The sequence below is a fragment of the Mesoplodon densirostris genome, chromosome 10 (genome assembly GCF_025265405.1).
Source record: "Mesoplodon densirostris isolate mMesDen1 chromosome 10, mMesDen1 primary haplotype, whole genome shotgun sequence".
Lineage (NCBI taxonomy): Eukaryota > Metazoa > Chordata > Mammalia > Artiodactyla > Ziphiidae > Mesoplodon > Mesoplodon densirostris.
In genome coordinates, this window is record NC_082670.1 from 88,757,465 (window position 1) to 88,771,294 (window position 13,830).

General features: G+C 37.3%; 1 protein-coding gene across 1 annotated transcript in view; it reads right to left on the bottom strand.

Annotated features, from left to right (window-relative positions):
* The window catches only part of TMF1 (TATA element modulatory factor 1), a 28,941-nt gene extending 16,311 nt beyond the window's left edge, over nt 1-12,630 (bottom strand). The window contains exons 1-5 of the mRNA XM_060110185.1: nt 12,273-12,630; nt 8,374-9,578; nt 6,519-6,622; nt 5,738-5,864; nt 3,376-3,481 (exon numbers count right to left, since the gene is read on the bottom strand). Of these exons, the coding sequence (XP_059966168.1) occupies nt 3,376-3,481; nt 5,738-5,864; nt 6,519-6,622; nt 8,374-9,578; nt 12,273-12,414 (1,684 nt within the window). The 5' untranslated portion in view covers nt 12,415-12,630. The remainder of the gene's footprint in view (nt 1-3,375; nt 3,482-5,737; nt 5,865-6,518; nt 6,623-8,373; nt 9,579-12,272) is intronic.
* Nucleotides 12,631-13,830: the final 1,200 nt, after the last annotated feature.

Here is a 13,830-nt window from a genome sequence, read left to right on the forward strand (position 1 = left end):
AAGATGCCAAGAACACACAATGAGGAAAGGACAGTCTCATCAATAAATGGCATTGGGATATGCATATTCAGAAAAATGAAATGGTACCCCATCACACATCATACACAAAAATCAACTCAAAATAGATTAAAGACTTAAATGTAAGATCTGAAACAGTAAAACTATTAGAAGAAAACATAAGGGAAAAAGCTTTCTGACATAAGGCTTGGGAATTATTTTTTGGATATGATTCCAAAAGCATAGGCTACAAAAGCAAAAACAGACCTATGAGATTGCATCAAACTAAAAAACTACTGCACAGCAAAGGAAACAAAGTGAAGAGACAGTATGAAGAATGGAAGAAAATATGTGCAAACTGTACACTAATAAGGGATTCATAACCAAAATATGTAAGAAATCACAGAACTTGATAGCAAAAAAACAATTAAGCCAATTTTGAAAATGGGCTAAAGACATGAATAGGCATTTCTCAAAAAAGGCATACAAATGGGCAACAGGTATACAAGAAGGTGCTCAACATCACTAACCATCAGGGAAATGCAAATCAACACTAAAATGAGATGTCACCTCACACCTGTTGGGACAGCCATTATCAAAAAGACAAAAGATAAATACTGGAGAGGATGTGAAGAGAACCCTTGTGTACTAGTGGTGGCAATGTAAATTGGTAAAGCCACTATGGATAACAGTATGAAGACTCCTCAAAAAATTAAAAATAGAACTATCATATGATCCACTGATCCCACTTCTGAATATATATATCCAAAAGTAATGAAATCAGTATCTCAAAGAGATATCTGCACCCCTGTTCACTGTAGCCTTATTTACAATAGCCCAGGTATGGAAACAATCTAAGTTTCCGTCAATGGATAAATGGATAAAGAAAATGTGATACAGATAGATAGACCTATATATATATAGATAGATAGATAGATAGATAGATATAGATAGATAGATAGATAGATAGGTAAGATATAAATATAGATATAGATATAAATAAAATATTATTTAGCTTTAAAAAAAATCTTGCCATTTGTGAAAACATGGATGAACCTAGAGGATGAAAGAAACCAAACACAAATATGGCATGATCTCATTTATATGTGGAATATAAAAAAGTTGAATTTGTAGAAGCAGAGAACAGAATGGTGGTTACCAAGGGCTAGTGGGTGGCGGAAATGGGGAGATGTTGGTCAAGGAGTACAAAGTTTCAATCATGTAAGATGAATATGTTCTACAGCTCTAATTTATAGCATGACGGCTAAAGTTAATAATACTGTATGGTACACCCATAACTTGCTAAGAAGAGTAGATTTTAAAAGTGTTCTCATCACAAAGTGTGTGAAGTGACTGATACATTAATTAGCTTGATTGTGGTAATCATTTCATAATATATACATATATAAAAAATCACATTGTACACCTTAAATACATACAACTTTTATTTCTCAATTATACCTCAATAAAGCTGGATAAAAAAAGAATTTAGAAGTGGAATGATATCTATCACCTACTTTCAAGTGGTTTGGCAAAAGGGTAGTATATGCGTGTGCAGAAAGATACGGAGGAGGTGTGGCTAGATGTTAACAGTCGATGACTCTAGGTAATGAAGTAATCAGTTACTCACTGTAACGCACTCTCAGCTTTGAGACTTTCAGCTCTTTAGCTCTGAGTTAAAAAATACTTTTAGGGTATACAGAAGCAGTATGTGAATATACCCATAGATGAAATCATTCTATGTTCTATATAAAGAAATTCATTAAGCAAAAGAAAACATCAGCTCACTCCCTGATTAAATTAGTAAATTCAAAGTGAAATTTGATATTAATATTCTTAATAATTTTTAAAAATTATGAAACCATGTACTTAGCCGTCCCCTCAGTCTCTAATGTTGTAACACAAGACAGTATCTGACTGCAAGATGTCTTGAGATACAATTATGTGTTTCATGTGTTTTAGTGCTAAGATTGCTTTATAACTATCTGTGTACCTATATTTCCCTCTCATTAAACTGTAAGTTCCTAAAGGACAGGGAATGTGTCATATTTATTACTATATCAAACACAATATCTGACATTAACTGTTAAATATTAGCTGAATAAATGAAAAAGAAAAATTGGGTAAAACTAATTTTTTCAAATGACGTGATTATTTCCAATTGTCCTCAAACACTTACTCTGGACTTAAGTGCAGTGATTTAAGTACAGAAATGTTCATCCCACTACTATTTGTAATATTAACATTTTAGAAATAAATGTATAACCTTAGGAAGAGTAAAACAAATTATAATATATCCATATAATGGACTTTAACACAGCCATTAATATTGGTATCAAAACATTTAACGGGGCTTCCCTGGTGGCGCAGTGGTTGGGGGTCCGCCTGCCGATGCAGGGGACGCAGGTTCGTGCCCCGGTCTGGGGGGTCCCGCATGCCGCGGAGTGGCTGGGCCCGTGAGCCATGGCCGCTGGGCCTGCGCATCCGGAGCCTGTGCTCCGCGGCGGGAGAGGCCGTGGCAGTGAGAGGCCCGTGTACCGCAAAAAAAAAAAAAAAAAATTTAACGGCATAGGGAACAGTAAAAGAAAGAACACTACAAATTACATGTATGATCTTAATTATGCTTAAAAATGTAATAAAATGCATTAAAAAGGAAATAGAAGAAATTAATATTTCCTTATAAAATTGAATTATGATCTATTTTTTCTCTTTCTTCATATACTTCCTATAACTTCAAAATTTTCTGCAAGTAGCAAGCATTACTCTTATAACTAAAAAACTTTAAGAAAAAGAAAAATTTATTTAACCATCCTTTCCAAAACTACCTTCTTTCCTATGACATTACAGAAAGAAATTAATTCAATGTCCAACTGTAATGTTTTATCTCATGAAGAATCTTTAATTTTTATAACCCGGTTAATTATGAATCTTTTCATAGAGAAAGTACTTAATAACTAAAAAATTAAAACATGAATGTAAGAAAAAATTCACTATCAAATGCCAGAACAATAAAATGATAGCACATAGTACCCAAGCTAGAGATTCAGATACTATATAAACTCCAGAATTAACTTTCAAATATCTTGGTTGAAATGAGGGCTCTAAAACCTGTTAGAAGCTTTCTTAGGGAAGCACAAAATTCTATTTCTCAAGGAGTTATTTTCTTACCTCCCTAGAAACAAAAAGCTACATACATTATACCTCCACCTCTCTACAGCTTGCTCCCCGTTCTTCCATGAATTGTTGCCTACCATTTCTGAGGTTTAAGTCCAAACCGCTCTTGCTTCCAATATTTTTTCATTAGGAAGCAGCAGCTAGTCACGTGGTATCTTCCTGTTCTCACAATATTTTTCATAACCAACTAAATATTTTACATACCTTCTTCCATTAACCCTCGGATCTGCTCATCTTTCTCTTTCAAAAGGTCTGCCGTTTCACTACTATTTAATCTAGTAGCAAGTTCTTCTTTTATACTTTTGATTTCCTAATTAAAAAAGAAAGAATATGAGTAACATAAAGCATTACTCTCATTCTGGGCATATTTTTCCATTTTTTTCCATATCCAAATAATCACATTCTCAGTAAGAATCCATAAGTTTTGTACTGTTAACCTGAGTTTATATTACCTTGGTTAATTAAGAGTAAGTGAACAACTTTGAAGATGACAGAAGACCTGAATTCAGACATAAAACAGGTTTTAATATGGAAATGGAAATGAGAAGAAGTTAACTTACAATACTCTTTTTGAGTATCTCTACACATATTTTCTACAGGTTAAGCATTATTTTTGAAACATTCAACTAGTGTATCTCCATTTTTCACTGTATTCCTTTTCCTCATCTGAAACTCACTGCACTTACAAACATGTTGTGAACTGAGAGAAAAAACATAATTTCATAAGGTTCGATCTACTTTAATAAAGCAGAGATTCAGCAGAAACATGTTAAGACATTTTATCTTTTAAAACTACAATGGAGAAGTATGGTGATATGAAAAGTGTCCTATGATTTTAAACTTGGTTTTTATGATGCTCTGAAACTAAAAATAGCTAAAATAAACTAACATTTATTAGGTATTTAAACCATGCTTTGTATCCATTATCATTTAATCCTTACAACAATCCTGGGAGGGAGGCACTTGTACTATTCAACTACACAAATAAGAAAATTAAGACTGAGAAAGCTTGAGTAAACTTTGAAGGTCAGAGAGCTATAAAGTGGTAGAGTCATAACTTAAACCCAGGTCTGTGAATCTTTAAAGCCCATGCTCTGAACTATCCACAACATTGATGTCCATTTCCAGCTGTCAAAATTTCATCCATCAAAGGTCCAGTAAGAATGTCATGTCTTCCATGAAATCTTCCTCAGTTCCTCTGATCAAAATTCATCCTCCATGATACCATTTCAAAGTGCTTATTCAACTGCCTACTACTATACATTTGTTGACATTATTTGTCTTCCAACAGTAGAAAAGCAAACTCTTCACTTAAGGTAATTAAATTCACCTTTGAATTTCCTATGGATCCTAAGCAGGGGGTTCATACATGGCAGTACACATAAAATGTGTTAAAACGTAGGACCCAAGTTTTTTCCAGCTATAATTAATGGTTTAGATCTATTTTAGATCTATAATTCAAAGTGCACTACAGAAAACAAACATTACTTAAAATCTACTTTTTGTACTGTATTCAGATGGAATACAGCAAGAACACAAAGAGTTAAGTTGGTTAGATAGTCTCAGGTTATTATTAGTGTCTAAAATGATACTAATTAAAGTTGCTAATTAAAGCAACCAAGCAGATAGAAGTATATCATATTTCTTTTCTGTAAGAATATATAGAGAAAAATTATAAATATTAACATTGACATTCGTCAAGAAGGGGGAAAACAACCTCAGAAGGGCAAATACTGAGAAATGTTATAATACTCGGGATACAAGCAATAATTACTAACCTTGATTGGTTACCAATATCTGAAACAGCCAACTGTTCCAAATTATAAGAATTAGAACAAATAGTTCCCAATCAGGAGCAATTTTGCTCCCAAGGGGACATTTGGCAATGTCTGGCAACATTTTCAATTATCACAACTGAGGGGGGATTAGGCTGGGGTTGAGGAGGGAAGGGTGATACTGACATCTTGTAGGTAGGGGCCTGGGATGCTGGTAAATACCCTACAATGCACAGGACAGTCCCATACAATATAAAATTTTCCAGCCCAAAATGTCAGTAGTGCTGAGGTTGAGAAATCCTACATTAGAATAAATCAACATTTTATTCTAATATTCAATGTCACTAATCATTAGGAATTTTTATTTTAAAATTACTTTGACTTGAAGGAGTATATATATATATATATATATGTGTGTGTGTGTGTTTGAAGCGGAAGGGAAAAATAACAAATGAGAGTAATGGTAATTTTTTAAATTTATAGAGTGCCATTTAGATTTAAGTGTTATTTATTTTGATGGACTTATCATTTATAAAAATTATTCTAAAGATCCTTGCTATGTATCTTGCAAGGACTTACACATAAATTATACAAATACTGGCTTAGATTTTTTTCAAAGTATCAAAAGTCTGTAATCCTAGAGATGCGAAAAATCTAAAATCTAAGTGTTAATATACTACGTGGTATCCTTTTAATCTTACTTCGTTTTTCCCGTACCAAAATAATAATGCATTCCTCAAAAAAATATGTCTCTGTAGAGTTTATTTAATATTATTTTAAACTTCCATTACCTTTTTAGCAGCATCTCTCTCTTTGCAGGCTAGCTGAACTTTCTTTTCTGCTTCTGCAATTCTTTGAGTAAACTCATCTTTCAAGGAAGAAATGCTGCTGCTCTCTTCTTTCACTCTGATCATTTCACTAAATTTAAAATAATACTGAGACTGAAAATACTTGTTTATATATTCTAAAGTTAATAGATGAGTTCAGTTTGCAAAAAAAAAAAAAACTAACATTCTCTTCAACATACACTTTACTAAAATAGAGTAATTTTAGGCCTGTTAACTTTTAAGACAAAAATTACCTGCTTAATTTATTTTAAAACACTTCAAAGAAAACCCATTAGAAATTGAAAATGTCACCAATACACGATATGTAAAAAATACAAAAAGGTAACTAAAACTTTTTACTGTTAAATCTTAATTGTGTCACGTTTTACTAATCAGCTCCTTAAAGCAAACTAGTACTCAGTATTTTTTAAAACTATAATCTCAGTTTTCTCCAAATATACCTTTTAAATCTCTAATACTAACAGATTATTAATAACAAAGGGGAAGAGGTTTTTTTGTTTTTGTTTTGCAAAACACCTTTCTTCAGTGCCAGTGGTAAAAGAGTAAGATAATTTGAGGAGAAAAGTAATCTCTAAGGGTAGAATGGAAATACCATTCAATTCTCAATAATTATAAACAAGTTAAAATATAAAACATTTTAATTTAAAAAACATTCTTAAGTAATAACCAAGTGTATGGACCACTACAAAATGTGTAAAATTCCTCACATTTGTAAAGTACTTACTCTTTCAGATTATCATAAGCTTCTTCTAGAAGTGCTTTTTCTTTACTAAGAGATAATAACTGAGCTTCCCTTTTATCCAGTTTCTCATTCAGAAATTCAACTGTCTGGATAAGAAGAATACACAAAAGTCCAACATTTAAGTTTAAAAGACCATTTTTACATGCAGGTGAAAAAGTAAAGGCCACCGAATCACTGTAATAAATAAAACAGCATTATCTCATAAAAAGAATTAAAAACAAAACTGGGAACACAGCGGACACAGAAGAGCAAGAACTCACACACAGTGGGTAGGAGGGTATAAATTAGTATTACAACCACCTAGTTGGTGGTTTGGTAAAACGCTTTGGAAAACAGCTAAGCAATATCTAGTTGAAGATCTACATACCCCTTCATGCAGAAAATTCTACTTTTAGGTGTACCTCAGAGGAGAAAACTCTTTCATAAGTGTACAAGAACATTTACAGCCATTTGTTTGCAATAGCAAAAATGTGGGAAGAGGGTACATGACCACTAAAAAAAGAAAGGAGATGAGATGCAATCAAAAAGATCAAAGAGGGGCTTCAAAGCTTCTACTACTGTTCTCTATCTTATCTGGGTACTGGATATACAAGTGTTTGTTTCTCCATATTATTCTTCAACCCAAACATGTAACATGCAACATTTTTAGCATGATACATTGCATTTAAAAAATGAAATTAACTTTAGAAAATCGATAGGCATATAATTTTTAAATCTCCAGAATATATTAGTATAAAGCTAAGCAAAAAGGAATGGTTAGACTATCTTATTCCTTAGGTCCTGCTGAAGCAGTGATACACTGTGTATGAGGGGAGGAATGGTGCCTTTTGTACTAAAAAATAAATAAATAAAGTCTTACCTGATTTAGGTCTAGATTAACTTAGAAATCACTTACCTTCTAACAATGGTTCAAAAATATATTATTAATAATAAATAGTGTTGGTTTCTAGCAATTCAAACTATTATAGCTAGAGCATGGCATTTTGTTTGTGAATAATATTAAACCTAGGTAACAGAATCTGGCACTTTTTTTACTTTAAATAATTCAATACATGACACTTAGAGGACATTTCTTCAAGATATCCTGTATCTCAGAAGAGTCTATTAAAGATGCCAGATCCAACTCAATTTCTACAGCTAAAAATCATAGGAAAAACGAAAACTGTGACTTAATGTTAAAGAATTTACACCACTTTCCTTGTTTACATATTAGGTAAAAGCAATTTGTCATTCCTAAACAACACTTTTGATCCTTGGACATTTCCCTTTCTTATTCATTTAAGATAGCTATCAATAGGAAATATCTAAAACAACATAAAAAACAAACATGCAATTAATAACAACAGAAAAACACCAATGATCTGAGACCAAATTTTTCATTCAAGATTTGCTACAAATAATGTGAACATGCAAAATTTTTTTGATATAAGAAAAATCATATAATATTTAGGTTTGAGCACCTCTATCTGCAAAGGAGTTGAAGGTATCTGTTTACATAAGAAGATAGTCCCTTGCAAACTAATAAATTAATGAGTCCAGCAAAAGAGAATATTAAGGTGATAAGGACTCAACAGTAAAGGTCTAAGATGGAAACTTTTTAATGCTTAGTTATACTAAACTATCAACTTATGCTACCATACTTGTCTCCGAGAAATTTCAAATAATTTAGCATCAATAATTCTTCAAGTTTAAGATCCTTAACACCACACTTAAATGCAAAATGCTTGTCTTTTTTAATCAGTACAAACCATTAGGCATCACTGAATATTAAAAATAAACCAATGATTTAATCTCTGAAAAGCATATCAAAAAATCCCCTTCCACTTCCTATAGTTACCTTGAATACATCTTCCTTCTCAGAAAGTGCTTCTGGCTCACTTTCAGGAGCTTCGGGCTGCTCAGCCACCTTGTCTAGGACAGTATGCCCTTCATTTACTGGTGTAGAAGAAACCAAGATATCAGGCTGTTCACAGTTAACAGGAGTTGCACTTCGTCCACTTTCTTCCATTTCTGTTTCTTCAGTGGGCATAATTAATGTTTCATTTGCTTCCTCAGGTTTTCCTTCAACAGATTCAACTGTTTTAGCCTTTGGAGTTGAAGAATTAACTATAATAGGTACTAAAGCATATCCTTTGCCTGACAATTCATCATCTGAATTAATTTCACTTACACTACGGCTATCTAATGACTGTACACTAAACGAGTCTATTCTTTCAAAAGCATCAGATGAGCAGCAACTCTCAGTGAGTTTTTGGAAATCATCTAAACGATTATATTCAGGACAAGCAGATGCTGAGAGAAGCTGAAAGGATGTCTGCATCAAGTGCAGACTTGATTTTGAATCTGTAGTCTCTTGTCTCGAACTTGCTGAGCTCTCACTTATTACACTTTCATGATCTAAAACTTCAATATCACTAGTGGTAGAAGTACCTGATGAGAAGGTACTAACAGGAGGAGAAGGTGTATTGCTCTGTCTGTCTTCATGTTTTTGCTCCTTAGATTCCAAAGCCATGTCCTTTGTTTCCGCTGTAAGAGGCTGTGTAGGCATATTAGATACATGTTCCCTAGTTGTTTTCACATTAATTACACTTTCAGATACTTTTAAATGTACTGCTGACACCTTTGTATCAGATTCTTTATTAAGAGTTTCTTCATGCTTGCCCTCAGTTTTAGGAGACAGAGTACTGGCTGCCAGAGTTTCCCCCGATACAAATGGAGGAGAGTCTTCTACTTTGGACTCAGCCGCTTCAGTTGTTCTTGACTGTCCAGCGTGCAAGGACTCCTGTAAGGTGCTTTTCACTTCTTCTTCTGGTCTCTGTGATTTAGCTGGTGGTTTTGATACCACTGGACTCTTCTGAATGGTCTGGACATCGGTGGGAGAGAGAAAGGCACTGAAGAAATTTTCAGATTCATCTACCACAGTTCTCCGAACTGGCTTTGTAATTGCTTTAGGAGAGGCTACCGGTTGATTCTGAGGTTCAGTGTTGGATTTTAACCCCCAGGTTGAAGTATCCCATCCTCCACTGACAGGGAGACTTATTCCTTTGACAAAAAAATATATATATATATATTAAAAAAGAAAAAATTATACCTATATGTAAAGCATTTAAATTACACTCATTACTATAAGTCAATATAACTATGTTTTTTTAAAACCCTACAGAATACAACCCGTAATTGGAACATGTTGAAGTCCTTGCTTACTACGTAATTAATTAGTTCATTGTTTAACTTTGGGCCTTAAAAAGGAAAACTGTTGTGCATCTGCCAAGAGGAACTAGGAGCAAAGCTGAAAGACTAGACTGAACCTGGCTCACCAGAAGCAAGTATGTTATTCCCTCCTACAACAAATTAATAAAGTAATGGTATGTGTTAATAACCAATGCTAAGTCCAAGATACATATGATGCATCTCATAATAACAGGCAGTATCTTCACTTACAGGTCATGTGTAGTCATGGCAAATAGAATCTACCTTCTATACAATTAGTTCCATATTAATTTTATTCTTGTAATATCAAGGATAAAACATAGTTATCAGCTACACAGATGGCAACACTCAAAAACTGAACCCAAAATACTGGTGACAAATGTCCTTTTTCAAAGATCAAAGTAAACTGATGGGAACAGTAACTTCTAAAGGGCAAATTCATTTTCATCCACTTAATGACAAGCTCATTCTCCAAGTCCCACTCTCCAAACCTACTCTGAGAAAGTTTTGTTCTCTTGCTAAATTCCAAATTATGTTAGCAATTATAGAAGGTCATATGAATTTCAAAAATGCACATTTTAAAAAAATTATTGCTTTTTGACAAAGACAGCAGTTTACACTAGGATTTTTTTTAAAACACTAGGGAGAAAATAACCATCTTCTGAGCAAAAAAGGTAATTCTATCCGTCATACAAATAATATGTTACTGAAAAGCCCAATGATAAACAAAAAATGGCATAATTTCTAAAATATTTAAAGCATTTCTTTAAAAGAATTTCTTCCATTTCTAAATTCAAAAGTGGCTGAGCAGAATCATCACAAACCCCAAACACTTAAAAGCTGGTGGGCAGGGCTTCCCTGGTGGCGCAGGGGTTGAGAGTCCGCCTGCCAATGCAAGGGACACGCGTTCGTGCCCCGGTCCGGGAGGATCCCACGTGCCGCGGAGCGGCTGGGCCCGTGAGCCATGGCCGCTGAGCCTGCGCGTCCGGAGCACCGCAACGGGAGAGGCCACAACAGCGAGAGGCCCGCGTACCGCAAAAAAAAAAAAAAAAAAAAAAAAAAAAAAAAAGCTGGTGGGCAGAGCACAAGTACCTAAAAGCTCCTAAAAGCTAACAAGCCCAATACTAAATTCTATCCTTTAATATGACTTCGGAGATAACTAGGCAATTTTAGCTTGGGGATACAGTTTTACATCCATTTGTTCAGTATATCAGAACGGTGAAAAAAGGGGGAAAAACAAAATTAAAGACACAAAGGAACAAGCAAAATTAAATCTTCTGATTAGTTTAATTTATTGTCATGGCAACGAATGACCGAAGTCAAATTTGCCTGTTGGAGAAAGTTTTATATAAATCGCAGGGTTATGTGACATCCACTTAAATCACTCCATTATGAAGACTGGTCATCTTTGAGTGACGGCGACATAAAACATAGGTGATCAGTCAACATTTATGGCATTTCACTAAAACCTGAGTCTATTCTGGATAATATTTTTTTAAAAAAGAATTATAGAGCAGGATTCGAGCCCCGGATTTCATAAAAGGTGTATCCTTACATTTACAACTTATATTGTCTCTTTTACAGTTAAGACATTCAAAACGTGGGGTAGCCTGAAAAAAGGAAGTGGAGCTCCTCCCACCAAGATCCTATAACATCTTGGAAAAAGTAACAAGATGGTGACATAAACACATGAGCCAAAATATCTTAAAACGATGCACCTCAAATTTAGGTCCTGACATCTCAAAGACGTAAAATGAGGAACAGAAACCAGAAAGGAGTAGTGAGGAATAACTTATTCTTTCTCCCAGAGGTTCACAACCCCAAAGTCGGGCCAATCTGCTCCCCACACACCAAAAAGGATAAACTGTTGCTTAGACTTAGAGCTAAAAGCAGCTGAAGATCCCTGAAAAGTGAAGCCCAGGAACTCTAAGAGAGACGAGGCGATAGGAGGCTAGACCGCGACGCGACCCGAAGTCGCGGGCCGCGACCCCCCGACCCTCCCGCGGGCGGAGTGGCCCAGAGGAAGGGACCGCGCCGTCTCTGCACCACGGAGGGCAGCGCCAGAACTCGAGGAGCTGTTTCAGGAGAGACGGCCATACAGAGCCCAGGAGGCGCGCAGCACCCGCTAAGTGTTCGCGACTGTTCTTCCCGTCCCCGCGGACTGATTCCGATACTGGGCTCGGACAGCGTCCCGAGCGCTCAGCCGGCCCGGGTTCGAGGGCCTGTGATGCGGCCGACGTGGAAGGAGGGCGCGGGGCCACGACCACCGAATCAGGTCCCCGTCAGCCCCCACCCGGGGCCACGGGCAGGGAAGGACCCAGGGCTGGGTTCTCCCTCGGGACCAGAGCAAAGACCAACTGAGAGGCCAGAGAAGGGCTTGGGGCCGGGCTGGGGACCAAGACTTGATCAGAAAGTCCGTCGCTCAGCGAGGCGGGAGCCCCCACTCCCCGACCCCCGCCGCTTCACCTGTCGGTCTCGGAAGAGACGCCCGCGGGAGCGCAATGACGCCGCCGCTCGCGCCCTTACCCGGCTCTCCGTACGGAATGGTCTCGGCCCAGGCGCTCGGCTCCTCTTCCTGGATGTCCAGGACCCTGTCGATGGACTTCTGGGCCTGAGACAGGGCCTGCTTGGCGAAGCTGGAGAGCTGGGAGGCGTTGAACCAGCTCATATCCCCTCCTCAGCCGCCGCCGGCGGCAGCGGCAGCACCGAACTGGAAGGCCGAGGGACAAGTCGACTGCCGCGGACCCGGCGGAGGGTCCACGGAGAGCCTCGCCCCCTTCTCCACTCGGCGGGCCCTGTCAGCGGGGAGCCATGACCCCGCAGGTCTCCCCCGAGCCGGGGACGTTACCCTTGGCGCTTTCCTCACAGCTGAGACGGAAGGCTCAGACTGCGCAGGCGCTGGCTGCTTCCACGTACACAACCGGCAAGTCCCGGAGCCCAAACTTCCGCCGACAGACGGAAGAACCGAAGAACAACGTTCACGTCACTTCCTGGGGCCCAGGATAGCCCGTAGTTATGGAGGAACGCGGAACGGTTCCTATCGAAACTGATTCCAGACGTAGTGCGGCGATTGTCGGCCCTGGGAGGAATTCTGTGGCTGTATCAGCAGGGGCTGATTCCTCCGGGAGGAATATGCGAGTTCTGAAATGAGTTCCCTCCTGGAAAATAGCTCTTGTATTAAGAGCTAGAGCCTTGCCAGCAATAATTGAACAGGGAAGTTTGGGTCTTGCGTTTCTCTTACTTAGCGTCTCCTCTGTTAATCAGTTCTGTGTCAACTTGGCCTTAAGAAGGAACTCTGGGTTTGGGTGTGTCTAAAACTACCGGGCATCGTATAAAAGGACCTGATCCAGCCCACCTGATGCAAGCAAGTAAAAAGCCGTCTTCCACAATAAGTAACGAGAAATCAGGACAAGGGCACAATCTCCTTAAGATACAGGTCCACTGTCGGCCTCAGTCAAAACAAACCTGGGAAGCATTACAACTATTACTCTTAATACGTACTGTGCATATTATTTAAAATACAACTTTTTTGCATGTGCTCTTCAAACAAATCAAATTGGTGGCCTTCCTAATCTAGTCAGCAGCTGTTTGGTTTGGCCCCCATAATATTAAAATTCTACCAACATTTAAAAGCCAGATTTCACAGAAGAATCCAGACATCCAGCTGATTTTGAAAAATATGTACACCAACATGCAACATTCAGCTGCAGCAGTTGCCACTTTTGACTAATAATTTTCACTCCAATGTCACAGACCCCACTATTCTAAGTACACTCTTCCTAATGTGGTTATTTACCTCACCTGTTTCCCCTACACTTAAGTATTTTACCCCACTGCAAGGAACCATGCCATAAAGGAATTATTTTTATTATTTTTAGCCATATTTAAACTCTGCCCTTGAGAAGTTATGATCCTCTGATGTTTTTATCTAACTTCTGCAAAAATTTGCATATTGAAACTTTTACAACTTTGTAATCTACACAGTAGTACTAAGTAACTCAGGTAATTTCAAACAGCTTAGCTAAGTAGCCGGAAGAGGAGGTCAGGTTAGGCTTGGAATCCCTCCCTGCTCCAAGACTTCTAA